The 18676-nt window shown below is 37.8% G+C and overlaps 1 protein-coding gene across 1 annotated transcript in view; it reads right to left on the bottom strand.

Moving 5' to 3' along the window:
* Window positions 1–6029: 6029 nt before the first annotated feature.
* LOC145984003 (uncharacterized) overlaps window positions 6030–18676 on the bottom strand; it is an 80107-nt gene continuing 67460 nt past the window's right edge. Inside the window, exons 3-4 of the mRNA XM_083117295.1 lie at window positions 14316–14922; window positions 6030–11131 (exon numbers count right to left, since the gene is read on the bottom strand). Of these exons, the coding sequence (XP_082973421.1) occupies window positions 10265–11131; window positions 14316–14922 (1474 nt within the window). The 3' untranslated portion in view covers window positions 6030–10264. The remainder of the gene's footprint in view (window positions 11132–14315; window positions 14923–18676) is intronic.

The following is an 18676-nucleotide window of genomic DNA, read 5'->3' as shown; positions in this document are numbered from 1 at the left end:
GTCCCCCCTATATACCACATATCTTTCATCGAAAAGTTCACTATTCTCGTGGGAATCTGCTAACCAACTTTCAGTTATCATTATTGCACTAAAGTTATTACAAAGGACATTCGTGTAAAATTCTCTTGTTTTGGTTCGGAGACCCCTAACATTTTGGTAACATAATTGAAACAACGAAGTGTCAAGTTCTTCTGAAATACATTTGGAGTTGCCTGTACTTACTTGGCCGTTATTTTTGGTGAGATCTCTTTTGTCACCGGGTTTGCTGACCTCTAGCCTGGTACGCGGAGGGAAATCTTCTATTGAGCCTCGGGGGTAAGTTATTGTGACTCGTTGAGGGAGGGGGAGGACTGAACACTCTTCTGTCCTCGATTCCTGCTGCATACCTGCGGGAGCCGTTCTGCTGTGATAATGTTGTTCTGGAGTTCTTCGAGTGTGTGAGGGTTGTTGCTAAACACCTGTCCCTTTAGAGCTCCCCACAAGAAGAAATCACAGGGTGATAAATCTGGAGAACGAGGTGGCGAAGGTTGGTTCGTGCCACGGCTGATGAAGCGATCAGGCGGGAACACTGCGCGTGATCGTTGCACATGCTGTATGCGCCGTGGCTCCATCCTGCTGAAAGTAAGCGTTCCTTCGCTCATCCTCAGTAAGTTGTTCAACAAAAACGCTGAATATGTTACTGATGTAACGAGTCGAGTTCACAGTCTCATGGAAGAACACGGGGATGATGCGGCGTGACGACACGGCACACCAGACACCGAGTTTCTGGGCGTGCAGTGGAACCTTCATGAACACGTGTGGATTGTCACCTGACCAGTGTCGCGTGTTCTGGGAGTTTATGTAGCCTGACAGATGGAACCATGCTCCATCGGAAATGAACAAGTAACCATCCTGCAGCACCTCCGGAGCAATATTGGACAGAAACCACTCACAAAACTGCACGCGAGCTGCCTTGTCCACATCCCGCACCTGATGCATCACGGTAACTTTGAATGCGTGCCAGTTCAAGTCCTGCTTACGGATCCGCATATCGGTTGACTGGGACACCTGCAACTATTGTGCCAAAAGCCGAGATGATTTTCGTGGACTGCGTATCATTAGCTGCGCTGCGTCGCCCACCTTTACCTCAGTGCGGACAGTCTTTGGACGCACTTTTGCAATCAGTTTTTGCATTACTGATTTGGTTGGGGTCTTCGCTGAAACTCAATTCACTGCGAACTCCGTCGTAAACAAATCTGCACACTGTTTCGAAGAACCGAGGCTTTCATATGTCTCGACAACAAAGATACGCTGCTGCACCGTTAACACCATGCTGACCCACCGAACCACATTCACAACTTTCCTCGCCGCTCAACTGCACTCAACTGACCTGCACGCTGCCTGCCTCAAGGTCACTACTGGACACTTTCTTTTCATTCCCCTTCTATGTCATGTTGTCGAAACTGCTTGGCACCGATATCCTGGACTGTTCTCTACCCCGCTTTTCTCTTCAGTGTACCAGGGTTGCATACATTCAAGGAGCACATTTTCCACGGGACCTCTCTTAACAGACTCACCCGTTACGTAGTCAAACAGAGTTATTAAACTAACAGAACATGCAGTTTGTGTATATTTTGCTCCTGTAGGCCTGCGCCATAGAAGAAGTTGCACTTGTAGTATATATTAAGGATACTGTTTCTTCACTCAATGTTGATCCATTGTGCAAGGTGCAAGGTACCTAGGTGCAATTCTAATCAAGTTTTATCCGACCGAAATTTCGTTCTTCTGTCTACAGAAGCAGAACTAAAAATGTCATGTTATGCCAGCGTCTTTAGTAAAAGGTAAGCATTTTATTGGCACAAAAACTGCAATTTTGCTGCCTATTTTTTTCAAGTTATATTGAATTTATTTTTTTGTGATCGAAAATGTACCACCTTACCCTATGTTTCATACACATAAACCAGATAAGGGGTCCCGGGTTCGACACTCGGTGGAGGCACATAGTGGTTCGGATCCCACTTTAAACTGTAGGTCCAGTCCCGATTAGCTTTTCTGTGCATAAAGTAGACTTAAAACACTAAATCAATCAATCAACATAAACCAGACATGTGAAAGGGTTGAAAATATAATATCGACTACTAAAACAAGCCATAAGAAGGAAAGAAAGGAAAAAAGAAAGAAGGAAAGAAAGGAAAAAAGAAGGAAGGAAAGATAGGGGGAAGAAAGAAAGAGAGAAAGAAAGAAAGGAGAAAAGAAAGAGGGAAGGAAAGAAAGGGGAAAAGAAAGAAAGAAACAAAGAAAGAAGTAAAGAAAGGAGAAAAGAAAGTAGGAACGAAAGAAGGAAAGAAAGGAGAAAAGAAAGTTGGAAAGAAAGAAAGAGGGGAAGGAAAAAGAGAGAAGGAAAGAAATGGGAAAAGAAAAGAGAAAAGAAAGTAGGAACGAAAGAAGGAAAGAAAGGAAAAAAGAAAGTAGGAAAGAAAGAAGGGGAGAAAAGATGATGCTGGACACTAAAATATTTGACACGTTACTGGATACAACTGGTATTTTTCATGTCTAAGTAACCGAAATCAACGTGTAAAACTGTCGCCTACTTTATTATCTAATAATTTATATATTTCATCTGGTGTTCCACAAGGATCTATACTAGGTCCCTTATTGTTTACGATTTATATTGCAGACCTACCCTCAGTTGTCAAATACTGTAACGTACATTCATATGCTGATGACACTCAACTAACCAATTCATTCAATCCAACAGAAATTGCCATAAGTATTGAATACATAAGTAATGATTTGGGTGCGATAAAAACATGGTGTGATGCAAATGGCCTTAAAATTAATGCAAATAAGTCATGTTATACATTTATTGGAACTCGAAATGCTATTAGTTCGGTCGAGCACACTAATACAACAATTACAATAAATGATGATGTCATACCTCGTCTATCATGGAATGAGCATATTAGCCGCCAAATCAATAAATCATTTGGAACACTTAGATTCTTGTTTAAATTTAACAAACTATTATCTTCAGAAATCAAGCAGCGATTAGTTGAAACACTTATATATCCATTTCTCGACTATTGTGACGTAGTATACTCTGGTAGAATAAATAAAACTTTACAAGCAAAGATTCAGAAATGCCAAAATGCGTGCATGCGGTTCATATTTTGCATCCCGAGACGTGAACATATTTTACCTTCCATAAATAATAAGAATATCCTCAATATGTACCGTAGGCGGCTACTGCATACATATTGCCTTATACATAAAATTATTACATCTGGCAAGCCGTCGTATCTGGCAGACATGTTGATCCCTCGCACCAGTATTCACAGCCACCATACAAGAAATAATTTCAAATTTAACCTTCCACTCTGCAACACACAGGCATATCAGTCGTATTTCATATTTTGCTGCAAAAATATGGAGTGCCCTACCTAAGACCATGTCGAGCATTTCTAAAATAGAATCTTTCCGAAATGAAGTAAAGAATTTTATTTTGACAGAGCAGAGATTGTGTTCAAATACTATGATGTAACTTGTATGTTTATGTTATGTATTTTGTCTACAAGTTTTTATTTTTACTTATTTTTCATTCATTTTATTTTATTTTTATGTAGTTGTCTTTTCACAATTTTTGTATCATTTTATTCATACATTTATTACAATTATTTTATCAATAGATTTTGTAACTAAATCATACAGTTTATTTCACACTGTATTAATTCTGTAATAACGTATGTATAAGAAATGTAAATTTAAATGTAATCGATGACACGGGTTAGGTGGCAGAACAGCCTCAGGCTGAACCTCGCCCACGTAAATAAAGAATTTGAATTTGAATACCCATTTTATACGAGAGAGGAGGAAATGAGATTGAAATATTAAGTTTTCTATGCTTGGATTTACAGCAAAACCAAAACAGATTAAAATTTCGAATATTTTTCATTATTCTCTCAATTTTATAGATATTTATATTTAAAGGTGGAGAAATGAAATTGTATGGAAATAATAAAGTAACATTTTTGTTGTTAGTATCGTTAAATACGTATTTTCCGGATATTTTAATACATACTCTGATTCCTCAACATTTCTTGTGTAAAATAGTGAAAACAGGAATGACTTAGCTTTAAATTATCGAAAGTTATTAAAGAAAACAGGACAGCATGTGTTGCGAGCCCGGTCGCCATCTTGGAGGTGATGCGCACATGGGATTTTAGGGGACTTTTGGGATTTCATTTGGGAAGTAACAAAGAGCAAACCCTGAAAAAAATAGCTTTTTATAAATTATTTCAGCTCGCAACCCCATATTTACTGGGCTATATCTATACCCATTAGTTTATACATGTAATTATTTTTGCCTTATTTTTATTCAATTTATATTTTTATAATCAGTGTTCATCAAACTTGCATGTAATCAGGGTATATTCATATATTCCATTTTTACTTTACCTTTACTTTCCTTTGTAATAATCACCCAGGCAAAGGTTTGTTGTAAGAGCGGCCCTCGAGGCCGAAACATGCCCGCTGTAATAAAGACGATTTTATTATTTTTTATTGCCGCCCCCCGCGGCGGAGTGGTTATCACTTCGCGCTACGCCGCCAGGGGCCCCGGGTTCGAATCCTAGCCTGGCATGGTTGTTTGTGAGTGTACATTCATTAATGTCATCATATCATCTCTCATCCCCATCTTTGCAAATTAGCCAACAGTGGAACTAGAGGAAGTAAAATAAAGCAAATCAAATCAAATTATTATTTAGAGGGGTGATATTTCCTGGTCGACAGTCGGAGATATACCACCAAATGTAATACAGAAATGAATATTTGGACCAAAAAAACATTTATGTATCTAAGTGTTTGCTGTAAGTCCCCCCTCTCCCACGGTCACTGATACTAGCTCCTCGAAGTTTGTACGGGAGAAGGCAATCTTCTTAGTTATCTAAATCTCAAGTGTTAGGCAGTGTACTGTACAGTTGAGAAAATAATATTGACCGGCAATTTTCATCTCCTTGAGACATACAAGCAAAAGAATGATAAAAGTTTGTTGTGATAGAAAATCATAAAAAAATGATTACAATTGTGTGTCAGTCTACGACAACAACTTCTTGTGTATGTTTTACCTGTATTAAGACAAAACTCATGTGCAAAAAGTTATAATTGCGTATTTGGCATTATTTATTTTTATGTTCTATTTGATAATTTGTATTGCATTATTGTTTAATATATTGAGTACAGTTAATATTACAGCACAGAAAAACTTTAATAAAATATATTAATAGAACATCATTGCAACAATTATGCATGTGCTTTAATTATAACCGAATGCTAATATGAATTACTGCTTTGTAACTGAGACTTCAATGTTATTAACTATTTCATCAAGACACCAAACACGTGTTTACAATTTTGATCATTCCAGATTTTCAAAACGGTCTGTCAGTCATTGTTTGGTAAATTGTATATCATTTCATAATTAACAAATCACATGTAATAACATTTTAAGTAATAAGTTCTTATAAACTTGATGTGACTTTTGGAAACGGTTGTATTGCGAACAAGAACATTTCTTCTCAAGCCAACAATAGCATGAGTTTTAAGTCCACCTTATGCATAGATAGGCTAATCGGGACTGGGTGCCTGCATCGGGTATCGTACCAGGCACCCCTTGATTACAAGGCGACAACATAACCACTATGCAATCGGAAAGGTCTCTGACAACAATATTAATTTAATAGGGCGCCAATATTTTCACGGGGCTCCTCGACGTTTACCCTTTTTCAACCTTATCTATTTTTGCCTGTATTGCGCTTCCTTTGCCTCAGAGTCTCCATAGAAATAATACAGCTCTGCATGGGGCAGATAACGTGTTTTTTTTTGTTTTTTGTTTTTGTTTTCAGAAGGGTACTGTGGGTGCGCCAAGATTTTATCCAGTGTTCCTGTGGACCAGTCCAATCCTGATTGAGGATAATGTAACAACAAATGAATTAAGCCATTTACAGTTTAACCATGTTTATTACACATTTCTAATGATTTCACTCATATAATTTGCTGTTATGATTACAACTCTATAAACATAAATATATAATATATATTAATGAATATTGATACATAAATGACGTCTCAAATGTAATTTTGCACAACCACCCATCCATTTTGTTTAATTATATCATCAACTCTAATCGATCAGAAATGTGGGAACACTCAATTTCAATAGCCTAGAGGCTTTTGAATTGTGCAAACGCATAGTTTTCTAGAGAAAACATTTTCATTTCCTATCAAGAGAATGTGCGCCAAGTTGAACATTGTGTCTTACACTTATGGATGAGCATTATGTAAGTTTAAATCAGAAGAATTTCACAATTTCGCGAGATGTTACTAATACTTGTGGAGAGACGCTATTGTGGAACATGTTAAGAACAGTTAAATTTGAATCGCATGAGATGCTGGAACTTAGTTTCATTTTCACTAATCTAAAATACCCTTTGCCTTATCCACTTGGTTCCTAAAATGAATACCTGAACACCTTTAGTTAATGCTACATAACCTATCTCTTGTTAGTGAATATATAGTCAAGAGTTACAGTCATTTAAGAATATAAACAGTATATGGCCAATGGCGTATAACTAATGTTAAATATAGTACTGGCCACTGGAATAGTAATATCACAGATAAAGATATCTCTATCTGTGGTAATATCCTTCACCCCCATTTCACGAAATTACTGCGCAGGCTACCGTGCTCAGCATTCACTCTGCCTTAAGATAAACCGTCCACCAGTCTCAAATATGTGCTAAGAAATTTATCTGAATGATAAAGAATATTTACTGCAACTCTCTGAAAGATTGGAGTGGGTGTCATTCCAAAATTGAGTTATTGAAAAGGAAGGATTTTTATCATTTTATTCTTAATTGCTCGAGATGTTTCTAATGTGTTTTTATCTTTTCCATTATTAATCAATCACTATGCTTGCCGAGCGCTAAACTATAATTCCACATTGTAACATTAATCGAACCTGTAACATGAATTTACCACACAGTTTTATATACTCATGTTACTAGATTGTCGGGCAAGTGAATTGATATTTACCATTTTAGCATATAAATAAAGTGGCCGGCCTAGAAGCAGTGGCGTGCCCAAGGGGGTTTGGTAGGAGTCATAGCCCCTCCCCCTTTGGCCAAGTACATAAGAAACACCAAAGGCAGGAAAAGATGGCAAAATGAGGACCAACTACTAAAAAATTTATACGTAGCCTCCTCCTTTCAATAATTCTTGGCACGCCACTGTCTATAAGAATCATATTAACAGTCTCGAAAGAATATATTGTACTAAATAACATTTTTACATTATTCCAAACTCCACTTTCAATGAACCTGTTTAAAAAGGAGAACTGCTGCCTATTTCCATAAATTATACAAATAGTATTCACTGAAAGAACACTTTCCCCAAAGTTTTACTAAGTAAGTTCCCTCGTGTAGCTTTATCGTAACCAAATCTACACATTTAACATCTACATGCCATATCAACAATGCAATGATAAATAAAAGAGTGCTTCATTAAATAAATACCATACCAGAAAAACATAATCTTTTCGAAAGGACTTCGAGACTGAATATACCACCGACCCACCGCCCAATAAAACCTATAATTAATGTCTTTGGTATTATTATTTATCCCTTAAGTAACTTTATGGATAACGTACGAGAAGGATGTGTGATAATGAAATCAATTCCAGCACCCCATAACTTGACAGTATATGGTATTTGCGTGTGCGAATTCAACAGTTTTAGTTATAAAATAACGGAAACACGCACTCTATCAATTAAATCCCAATTATAACGCGTTCAGACATATGAGCTACGAAGTGAAACATACAATGGTAACACTTATATAAAGTACATATATATAATATAAAAGGCAATTTACTTATAGCTCTAATAATTTGGACACTCAGTGCACTATAATTCCTCATTCCTCTATAGACTTACAGTAAAAGTAATTCTAATGCCATTCGTTTCATAAAAGTTTATCCTAGAAATATATCAACAGAAAGTCGTCAACTCTGTAACGCTAGGTGTCGAATGAGAAGATCATATTGATGATACCCAGTTATGAACATTCGTCTCGCTTCAAACACTGACGAGGCCCACCTAATAAACGTGTTGCTAGATATTCAATTATCTTAAACATCGAGTTTATCAAACAATGTAACTCTTCGGCAAGGAAAACTGTACAAGGTGTCGCCCTGCTACACAGGCAAACTTTCACAATGTGTAGAGGACGTCAAGAAAAATATCTTTTCCAAGCAACGTCTTGCTTGCTGAGGTCTCGTTCCCAGGCTACGAACATTAAATGAACTTTATTTTCTATCATGTATGTAGGAAATTATGTGACCACATATTACTAATGGTTGCAACAGACAGTTATATTTTCTGTCAAAAAGCATTAAAAATACATAATGTTACGGGAAGATTAGGTAATAAATCAAAGCCAAAGAGTGCGAATATCTCTGGACAAAATTAAAACAAAATGGGACAGACAAAATATGTGTGGATGTTAATACATGTATAATTTGAAGGGAGTTGAACAATGTGACTTCACCTGCTGGAATAATAATGTTTCCATGTCGTACTATTTGTTAGTAATATGCTTTTCCGACAGAAAAAAAATGGCAGTGGCACCAGTGAGTCTGTCCTGCATCACTGCATATACGAGTATACGTACAGGAACGAAGATAGAGCATTTCTAGGACTCGTAACGTGGAAACGAGGTCCCAACGAGCAAAATGTTAAAGAGAACAATTGTTTGTCTTGATGTTATTTACATATTTTGAAAGTTTGTTGGTGTATGTCAACTTCCATATATTTGATAAGCTGGAAAATTTTTTAGATCAAGTTATTGAGAAGCGTAACAGAAGAAATCACTTGTGTGTTTTTTCCCCTCACTGACGCAGAATATTATTATTGAATATTAGAATTATATATATATATCCATACAGGGGTGCCCCTCCTCCCAAGGCCAATGGCGCACCCCCCAGATCATGTTATAATTCTCATAAAGTATATAAATAAGGCAGCGTGTCTACTACTATCCTATTACTGAAAGTCACTTTATTTAGCATTACTGAACACATGATCTGTCCTCACTAATTCTTCTTTCATCTAACGGATTAAAATTGGTGCACCAAGTAGCAAAAGCAACTAAAGTAAATGAACGACTAAGGAAATATTTTCTTATTCCCCCTCCCCCTGCCTCATCGCACATATTATAACATGGTGCCAAGGTGTAAACTTTTTTTTTACATATATTTTAGAAAATATATATACATGTTGAATTTATTATTATTTTAATAAAAAATTGCCTCCCAAAATGTTGATCGCGACATTATTTCTCCCCCAGGGGCACCCCTGTATCCATATCTACGTATTAGTCTTGAACACTTGCTAATCTTTCGAAACTGTGTTGGTTCTAGATTATATCCTACTGACTTTTTCTATGTATTGTGACATCACTATAAACCCTCTTTCTCATTCTTTCCTATATCATTTTACACCGGCTGTCTCTCCGTAAGAATACATTTTCGGTTCTGTGAGTCCTGAGGCTAATAATTCATAACATACCATAATTCTTGCATGTTCTTCCTTACATTTTATCTTCAATTTTTTTTGTTAAAAAATTAGTATCGACTGCAACCAGTGACAAGGAGGGCATATAGATGAATGCAACACTTTCGTTGAATTCCAAACTGATTCTTTGAAACAGTTTATATTTTACGGTCGGGATGTGATTTTGCACAAATCTGTAGCTATTAACATAGACTTGATGTGAAATATGATTCTATGTCTGTTGTATTCGCACTCTCTATAGAATTGTGTGATCTTTCTTAACGATATTTGATCATAAAGATTCACATTCAGCCTATTCGAAAGGAAAACTTGTAAATATAAATAATATAAAAGTGTTTTTGGAGAGAACAAACCATTTCCAAAATACAACAGTAAACAATACAGGAAATAATTAATACCCTCAATGTAGTTCCTTGGTTGAGTTGCAGTTCTAGTCGTTGTTTTTCTTTCTTAGTTTTCGTCGGATAAATTAGATACGCACACTCTACCGCTAAACGATTTGCACCGAGGTTCCATTTATGCACAGGTAACTTTGTAACTACTTTAGTGTCTACAAAATTTCTGTTCAACGTTACAATTAAAGCTTAAGATGTACTGGAATTAACCAGTAACGAATAAATAACATGATGTGTTGAAATATTTTGTAGTTTGATTATGAGCTAATGAGATAAACCGTGAAGCAATTGGCAACGTTGAAGGCCAGCTATGACATTCGGTAAACCACTTCTTCGTTTCCATTGCCACAATATTGTCCATGCTATAATGAGAAGGAATTGAATAACAAGAAATACTGATATAACAACAACGATCGTCACTATGTTGACACAAGAGGAATCATCTTCCACATGGTTAGTCGTCTTATTACTGTCTGCTTCCCTTTCAGGTTTTGGGTCTTTAAAGTTAAAACTGTCAGCAATTCTAATGGTCTGGGTCAACAACATTTCATCTATTTGCTTGGTGTCTCTTCGACGCCTTCTTCCATAAGAATCCGTTCTGCGCATCACGCCATTGTAATCTTCCAGGTTACAAGCAACTGGTTTACATACAGGTAAGCATGGTGTCACCAAAGCTTTGAATTGAACAATATCGGACGTGGGGAACTTGAATGCGTCAAACGGTGCCTGCAGGACCTTTCCTCTTGAACCGGACACTTTACTAATTGGACCCATTATCGTTGGGTCCGTTGGGCAACCCAAGCTATCTACAAGAAGAACCTCGCTGCTATCAACTCCATCAAGAGCCACTAATTCTCGCACAAATATTTCATACGGACTATTCCTATCCAATATTTCAAAACGTAGACTAAGAGGATCTCCAACTTGGGCTGTAAATATGTCTTCACCTGATCGACTTGTGATACTCATTGTGACAGTTGGAGATATTGCTACAGATTCTTCATTGGTGGCGGCCAAAAGGTCATCGCTGATACCAAGATCCATCTGGTTTGATACGCTACGGTTGTGTAGATCGTACGAGCATCGCACTGACAATCCTATATCTTGGCTGGTCACTATTTGATCGTGGTGCTGAAAAGAAAAGTATAATATTGTACATTTGGTTAAAGGTATGCTAAAAAGTTTGAAATAAACCTCAAGCAATTATCTGTTGGAACAGTAGCGGTGTAAAAACTAATCAAAGAACTATGTATGTAGTTGCGAAAATTCTCTTTGCCATTTTTATTGTTTTTTCTCATTATTATTATTATTATATGCTACTTATTAGTTCACATTGTACGTCCTATTTGCAAAAATAATGTCTCTAATGTGTAACATTCCCTGTGTTAATATTATTGCCACTATAGAAACACAGATGATCCTATGCAGTGGCGGATTAAAGACGTTCTCTCGGAGGGGGGCGGACATCTATTACTGCGCCCCCCTCCCCCGAACTTTCGGCGTCCAGCACACTTCCCTCACAGACTACAGTCCTACCATATGTCATAAAATCACTGTCGGAACTAAAATGTTGGTGACCCAGCCGTGTGTAATGTATTTCTTTTTTTTTTAAAAGAAAAAGGACATAAAATGCATGATAAATGTATGTCGAATAAAATTATTTTTTTACATGTTAACATATACCGTGCGTCCAATTCCTTGCGAGGCCGAGAGATCGGGAGAAGTGTTGAGGGCGACGCTAGCGGAGATGCCGACATTTTCAACCAGTAACTCCCTAACTACGGCTCGGAACTTGGTAAGAGTAAGGAAAGGAGGCATTGCGAGCGAAGCAAGCAAGAAAATTTTACAAAATGTATTTTTATTTGCATAAAATTTGACATCGAAAGGGACAATTGTCCCTCTGTGTCCCCCTTAAGGTGCCCTTGTCTGTCAATATTTAACCCCTCTAGAATTGATTTTTTTTTCATTTGAGGGCAATGCCTCCCTGCGGTTGCGCCACTGATGTAACATGGAGCGACGTGAAATATAAAATACACGAAACATGTGTAACCTAAATTACATAAATTTTCTCTCAAAAGTGCAGTCTCCCATTCTTCCAAACAATTGTTCATGCATTTCAGACAAAATCAATAAAGAGAAGTCTTACTTCTCTCTCTCTGGTAAATGACAGTGCGTTACAGAAAACAAAATACATTGCGAGCGAAGCGAGAAAGAAAATTTATAGATGCATTTTCTTGCAAACTGAAAACAATATTGATTTAATAGGGCGCAAATAATTCCACGGTGCGCCATGGCATTCTCTCTTTTACAATTTTTTTCATTTAGATTGTTCGGCACCCAGGGCGGACTCCCGCCGCCCCCTAACTGCGGTTCTGAACTTGATGAGACTAAGAAAAGTAGGTATTGCGAGAGAAGCGAGCAAGAACATTTTAGGAAATGTATTTTCATTTGCATAAAATTTGAAACCGAGGTGGGTGGGGGGTAATTTCCCCTACAGGTGCCCTTGGTTGTCAATGTTTGCCCCCCCCCCGCAGAATTGATTTCCGTCCAAGGTTGTGGAAGGAGCAATGCACTCTGCCTCCCCTGTGGTTACGCCACTGTGTAGCACACCAATCATTCTAAGTTGTTTAACTTCAACAAAATAAAGACTAATAGATTTCTCAAAAATCAAAATACCTTGATTTTTGATTCCAATAGATATAGCTAACTGTCGGGAACAGTGGAGCAGTTTAACCTATGTCTTGCCTTAAACAGACAAGAAGAGCACTGCTGTGTCACCTTCCATGGTTGCTAATTCTTAGGTCTTGGGTATCTCATAAAATGCCATAATGTGTGATACATTTCGTTCCAACTTTGTGAATTTATCAATAAATAAAAAAAAAACTCTTGTGAGAGGCGCAGGACACGAGTGGCCCCCTCAAGCCTTTAATTCGCCCCTGCAGCAAGAAGATTGATAGTTGTAGTTCGCCTAAATTTTTCCTTGTCACCCTAGTAGCGCTGTGGTTTATGTCAGCTGATCTCTCTCCCTGGCTATTGCCTTTCCACAGTGACTGTGCATGAAAATATGAGTCACGAGGCCGAGATAGCGGGAATATTTTCTATATTCTCTGTGAAGGGGTGGTCACCTCACGACTCCTTTGATCCACCCTAGTACCTTCATTTTAAGTTCATTTCCTGCTTATCTTTCGTCGCCCCTCCCCCTTCCTTCATCATCCTTACCTTTATTCCCCCTCTTCGCCTCTTATCTGTCGTCTCCCTCTAATCTTTTGTCGGCTGCCATCTTTCATCACACCCCCTGTCTCTCGTTTCTCCTTTATCATTCGTCGCTTCTATCTTTCGTCATTCTTATCTTTGTTCGCGTCCTGTCTCTCGTCGCCCCTATCTTTGTTCATTCACATCTTTGTTCGCCCCGGCCCCCTATCTCTTGCCGCCCCATCCTTCGTCGTTCTTATCTTCGTTCGCCCCCTATCTCACGTTGCCCCCTTATCATTCGTCGCCCCTATCTTTCGTCATTCTTATCTTTCTTCGCCCCCTTATCATTCGTCGCCTCCTATCTTTTGTCGCCCCTATGTTTTGTCATTCTTATCTTTGTTCGCCCCCTTATCATTCGTCGCCCCTATCTTTCGTCATTCTTATCTTTGTTCGCCCCTTGTCTCTCGTCGCCCTTATTTTAGCCACTTGTTACACTCGCCGTTAAGCTTCCTGCACCCCATAATGGTAGTTCTTCTAAAAATACCACAATATTTGCCATATTGAAGAAATAAAATGAGATCCTTAAGGGTCTGTCGCCCCTCCGTCCCCCTTTTTCCACTCTTGTATGTTTCTTAATTGACACTACGTGTCATATATTTTATTCCAACTGCGTATATTATTTATCACAATGTGAAAAAATAAAATAGGTCCTTGGTGGAAGTCACCCACGACGCCCCCTCAAGGGCCTCGGAGGAGGCGATCGCCCCCTCCGCCCCCCTTTAATCCGCCCTTGATCCTATGTAGCCTGTATTTTTCTTGTATTATCATTCTCTCACACTTTGTTATTGACAAGGACTACCTAGGTAGTAAAAGCGGTCCTACCGACCGAAACACACTAGCTTTAATAAAGACGATTAGTATTTTATTCTACGTTATTTTTTTACCACACTTAGTTTATCACGCTGATTAGAATTAACAGTGAATTGATGAAATAGGTGAGAGAACAAATCCAATTAACCGTCCATGCTTTAAGGATTTGAACCTAAAACTTGTCACGCTAACTATTCCGCTAAGAAAAGTGAAAACTTTCATGCAAACTGCAAATGATCGAACTGTATATTACCTGAATGATGATGTCGGTGCTAAACTTCCCCATCTTGTCTTGCTTGACGTCACAATTCAAGTCATTGTACCTAAGGTGCAACTCGAATTGCAACTTGTTCAGCACATCCACCATGCAGGAATTGGGTCGATTTTTGGAGTACACTTTACCGTTAAAAATCTTGTTAGTTTCTATTCGAGCCACCATATCGGAAGAACGACAGTCTATGGTGACATTGTAACAGGACATCAGCTGGTAGGTGAACGAGTTGTCAATGTCTAAATAAGGTTCTTCAATGTGCTGCAAGGTGTTCGTGGAGTGGTGTGAAAATCGACAGACCTCGTATCCGGTGACTTCGTAGTCAAAAGTATGGCATCTAAAGTTGGCACTCAAGCATAAGCTTTTGCATTCTTCCAACGACTTCACATCCTGACGCACGGAGTCAACTGTTTTCAGAATGCGACCAGGAATCTCTTGAAAATCGCACATTTTAATGGGATCACTAACACAATTTGATTCGATGTAATCAACCATCTCGTTGGTGACAAAATTTTCAATCCCAGCAACCGTAAACCTATCCATGTCGCTCATGGCACACTCTCCTGTTTCCTGGTTGTAATTTGCAGATCTGGAATATAAACAAAATAATAAAGTGAATAAAACACAAAGCATATCTCACCACATGTCAAAATTTTCACACGGGTAACGTTCGCTTATTTGGGACGTAATTTTTCTTACTCGTGCTATCACCACACAGTGTGGCTTCTTTAGGAAGTTGAATAGGATTTGGTTTAAAACATACAATGTATTTTAACTCTGGCTACCAGTGGCGTAGCATGGACATTTCGGGTGGGAACGCCAAGTCCGAAGGAAGAGTCGGCTCTTTCTTGCTTAAAAATTTACTTATGGTATTAGTCGCCACAGGTATTATTTGCCTGAAGTAAGCTAGGTTTTCAATAAAACATCACCATTGTATGTTTTAGCTAGAAAATTAGATGCCTCACTATGCCACAGATGTTTTGAACTCTGGTGTTCTATACCTTTTTTTATATCTTTCTGCATGACGCAAGTCATTTAAAACCTACCTGAATCACAAGCGCCTCTGCACAGCAGTAGACGTCATTGTTGTGGGCGATCCAACTACTGATTGATTTGGTTTATTTTACTTCGTTTTTCTACCACTTTTGGTTAATTGCGAATATGAATATGAGTGATGATATTGATGAAGGGACACTGACAAAGAACACCCGTGCTCACGCCGGGATTCGAACCAGGGACCTCTATCGTCTTGGCGCACTGTGAAAAGCAGAGTGGATGATCCAAATATCGTACACGCTACTGACGTAACAGTGCCGATTAGTAATTCAGACCACTGTTTATTACATCTTGAGAATGCTGATAAACATTTTAAAATAATTTTCTCCAGAGACCATTCGATGTTAAGAGTTTTCAAATGAATGCTAAACATTTCCATTCACACAATATTAAGTAGTTAGATAATAACGAAAAAATACAATAAAAAATAATAGTTTTGCGGGTTAAGTGGTGGAGCAGCCACAGGCTGAATTTCTATCACGAGGACTTCACCAACTTATTTGACAAAAACTGTGTTGTTCTTTTAGTTTCTAATACACATCGCTGTTCGTGCGATAAATTATACAAGTAGTGGTATTGACTGTATTATAAGCACCACTTACAAGTGTAGAAAGTATGAACCCCCCTCAAGCAGAATTGTCTACACTTAAACCTAGCTCAACATGCCCATATGAGCTTTTTGCTCAAGTGTAGTACCCCCTCTAATCCAAGATTTTTGTAAAAAAGCCCTCATGGATTCCATGAGAAAGTATGACCCCCCTCAGATTGATGTGCCTATACTTACAAAAGGCACTTCTGTGAGATTGTTGTCCATAATCCTGTCAAAAATATGCCCCTCTTGATATTTTTTTTGGCCACACTTAAAACTAGGCCAGGACACACCCACACACACACATATTTACTTCCGGTCTAAGTTCAATTGGGCACCAGGCTCAACTTGTATATCTAGTATTAAAATAATATAATTCTTCTAGAATTGCTCTGTGACCCTCTCATTTCTTACATCATAAACATATGATTTTTCTCCTATGAGAATAACACTACATATAGTGTCATCAGGTAATGCCTCATGGAATTCACAGATAATTTTAATATTTGTCCTGTCATTCACCACAACTTGTTTTCTTTTTGAAGCATTGATTACAAACATGGGCCTCTGTGCTTTGAATTCATCTGGTGTGTAATACATGTCAGTATTGCCAGTAGTGACCCTCTTGAATGCCGAAAATGCCTCATATAATTTAAGGAAATCATCCTTGGACATGTCTAAATTATAATTTTCTCTAGGAAAGACCTCATTTCTGCCATTTTTAAGATATATGTTCTTGATGTTGCAGCTATCAAATTTACTTGAATTTTTTTCCTGATTGTTGTGTCTTCCAGTCTGAAACAATACCACCACAAAATCAGGCATGTCATATTGTATGCTGGAGAATGAATTTGTAGCATCAAACTCATAATAGGTACCAGTTGCGGGCTTCTGTACACATTGATATGTATAAAATTGTAGAAAAATCTGTGGATTTTTTATTATATCAGCTTTGTATTTAAGAGCATAGCTGGCCTCATACTCAACAACAGGGATTCTTAACTCCATAGTTTGAATAATGCATTTGCCCTCATCAGGTAGGGTATTAGGCAGAGCTTCCCCTGTAGGGTTTATTGCACTGTACCTCATCAAAGCATTATTATCATTTGCAGCTCTTCTAAATGTAATTCTTAAACCACCCTTCCACATAATATCTTTGTAATCTGAAAAGAATCCTGGCAACAGGCGCATAGGGAACAGCACTGTGTGGTTTTTAGATAATATCTTATCACCAGCCTCAAATCCGCCTATTTTGTAGTATGAAGCCTCGGTTTTGGATAATTTTAGTGTGGCCAAAGCTGTGGAGGTAATGCCGGGATAATCCACTCTGTTTATAACAACGCCATGCTTTCTGACCTCAATTTCAGAGAATAGATGAGGCACAAAATTATCTACAAGTCTTATATTTGAATTTGCCGGATAATCGGTACCATCGAGCTTTACAACATCAAATTTGATGTATAAATCTGCTCTGTGGGGGTGTATAAATCCATCCCCTACATCAAGATCAACCTCAATCTCTGTGTTGGGTTGATTTAAATTTGCAAATGTCCTCCTGTTTGGAGGGAATGATTGTAGCTCATAACTCTCAATATTTTCCATTTTCTTCTTGTATGTATTTTTATTTAAATATTAATCTCTATGATGGCAGTTGTTGTGGCTCCAGCAAAATCAACTAATTCTTCTTTTTCATTAGTGACCATCAATTCAATATTATCTATTCTATTATGGCACACAGGAAAATATAATGTTGGGGATGGATTGTAGATGATGGGCTCCATAAATTCAGAATTAGGCTTGAATGTTGCAATGATGCCTGTTTGTTTGTGAGTGCCTATGCCATTTGATTTGGTGATCATACCCTCAGCCACATTGCAGTGAATATTCAGAGTTTCTATGGCTAAGAATTTAGGTATATTCATAGCAGTGTGTTTGATGCCTGGTTCAAGTTTTGTGTTGTTCTCAAATCCTAACAGCTCTCCTATAGTACCCAGATCCACTGTTTCTGTGGCAGATACAATTTCTACTCTGTGAGTGACAGAATTTTGACTTAATACTATACCTCTGGGTAATTGAGCATTTAGAGTGGATAGATTATATTGCCCTGGAGTGATGACAATTTTTTCATCCCCTACTGCAATTTTGTTGTTGTGGTGTGTAATATTAGGGATTAGGTACATGCCATAAAATGCTCTGAGAGCTATTGTTTTGGGATACACTATGTCATCATGCAATTTGAGTTTCAATATTGAATTTTGGCTGGTGAGATGAAATACCCCCATGATGTTTCAGATACCACAAGGCTTTTTGAAAATCTTCAATTGATGGTTTATTTATTTGAGACATATATCTAAGAACAGATAAACACAAATGTCCGCAATTAACATCTTTGAAGTTTTGAACACGGGTATTATTGTAATAAAGATTAGCTGAATTTAGATATTTTACCAAATTTTCAGGTGGAACACCTCCAAATGAATCAAACACAAATGCCTCATTTTTTAAATATTTAAGATAACAGATCCAGTGAGTGCCCTGATTTTTGAACTTATCCAAATTAACAATGCCACACTCTTTGTTGAGTGGTTGTTCTGGTAAAGAATCAGACATGTACACACCTCTAAAATGTTTGATGCCCAGTGGCTTGATTAAAGCTTCAATATCTTGGTTTGTAAGCGGCTCTTGTTTTTTTTAAACT

The sequence above is a fragment of the Lepisma saccharinum genome, chromosome 2, assembly GCF_977018435.1.
Source record: "Lepisma saccharinum chromosome 2, izLepSacc3.1, whole genome shotgun sequence".
Taxonomy (NCBI): Eukaryota; Metazoa; Arthropoda; class Insecta; order Zygentoma; family Lepismatidae; genus Lepisma; species Lepisma saccharinum.
Note: the sequence above shows the minus strand (reverse complement) of the source record. Positions and strands in the feature narration are given on the sequence as shown.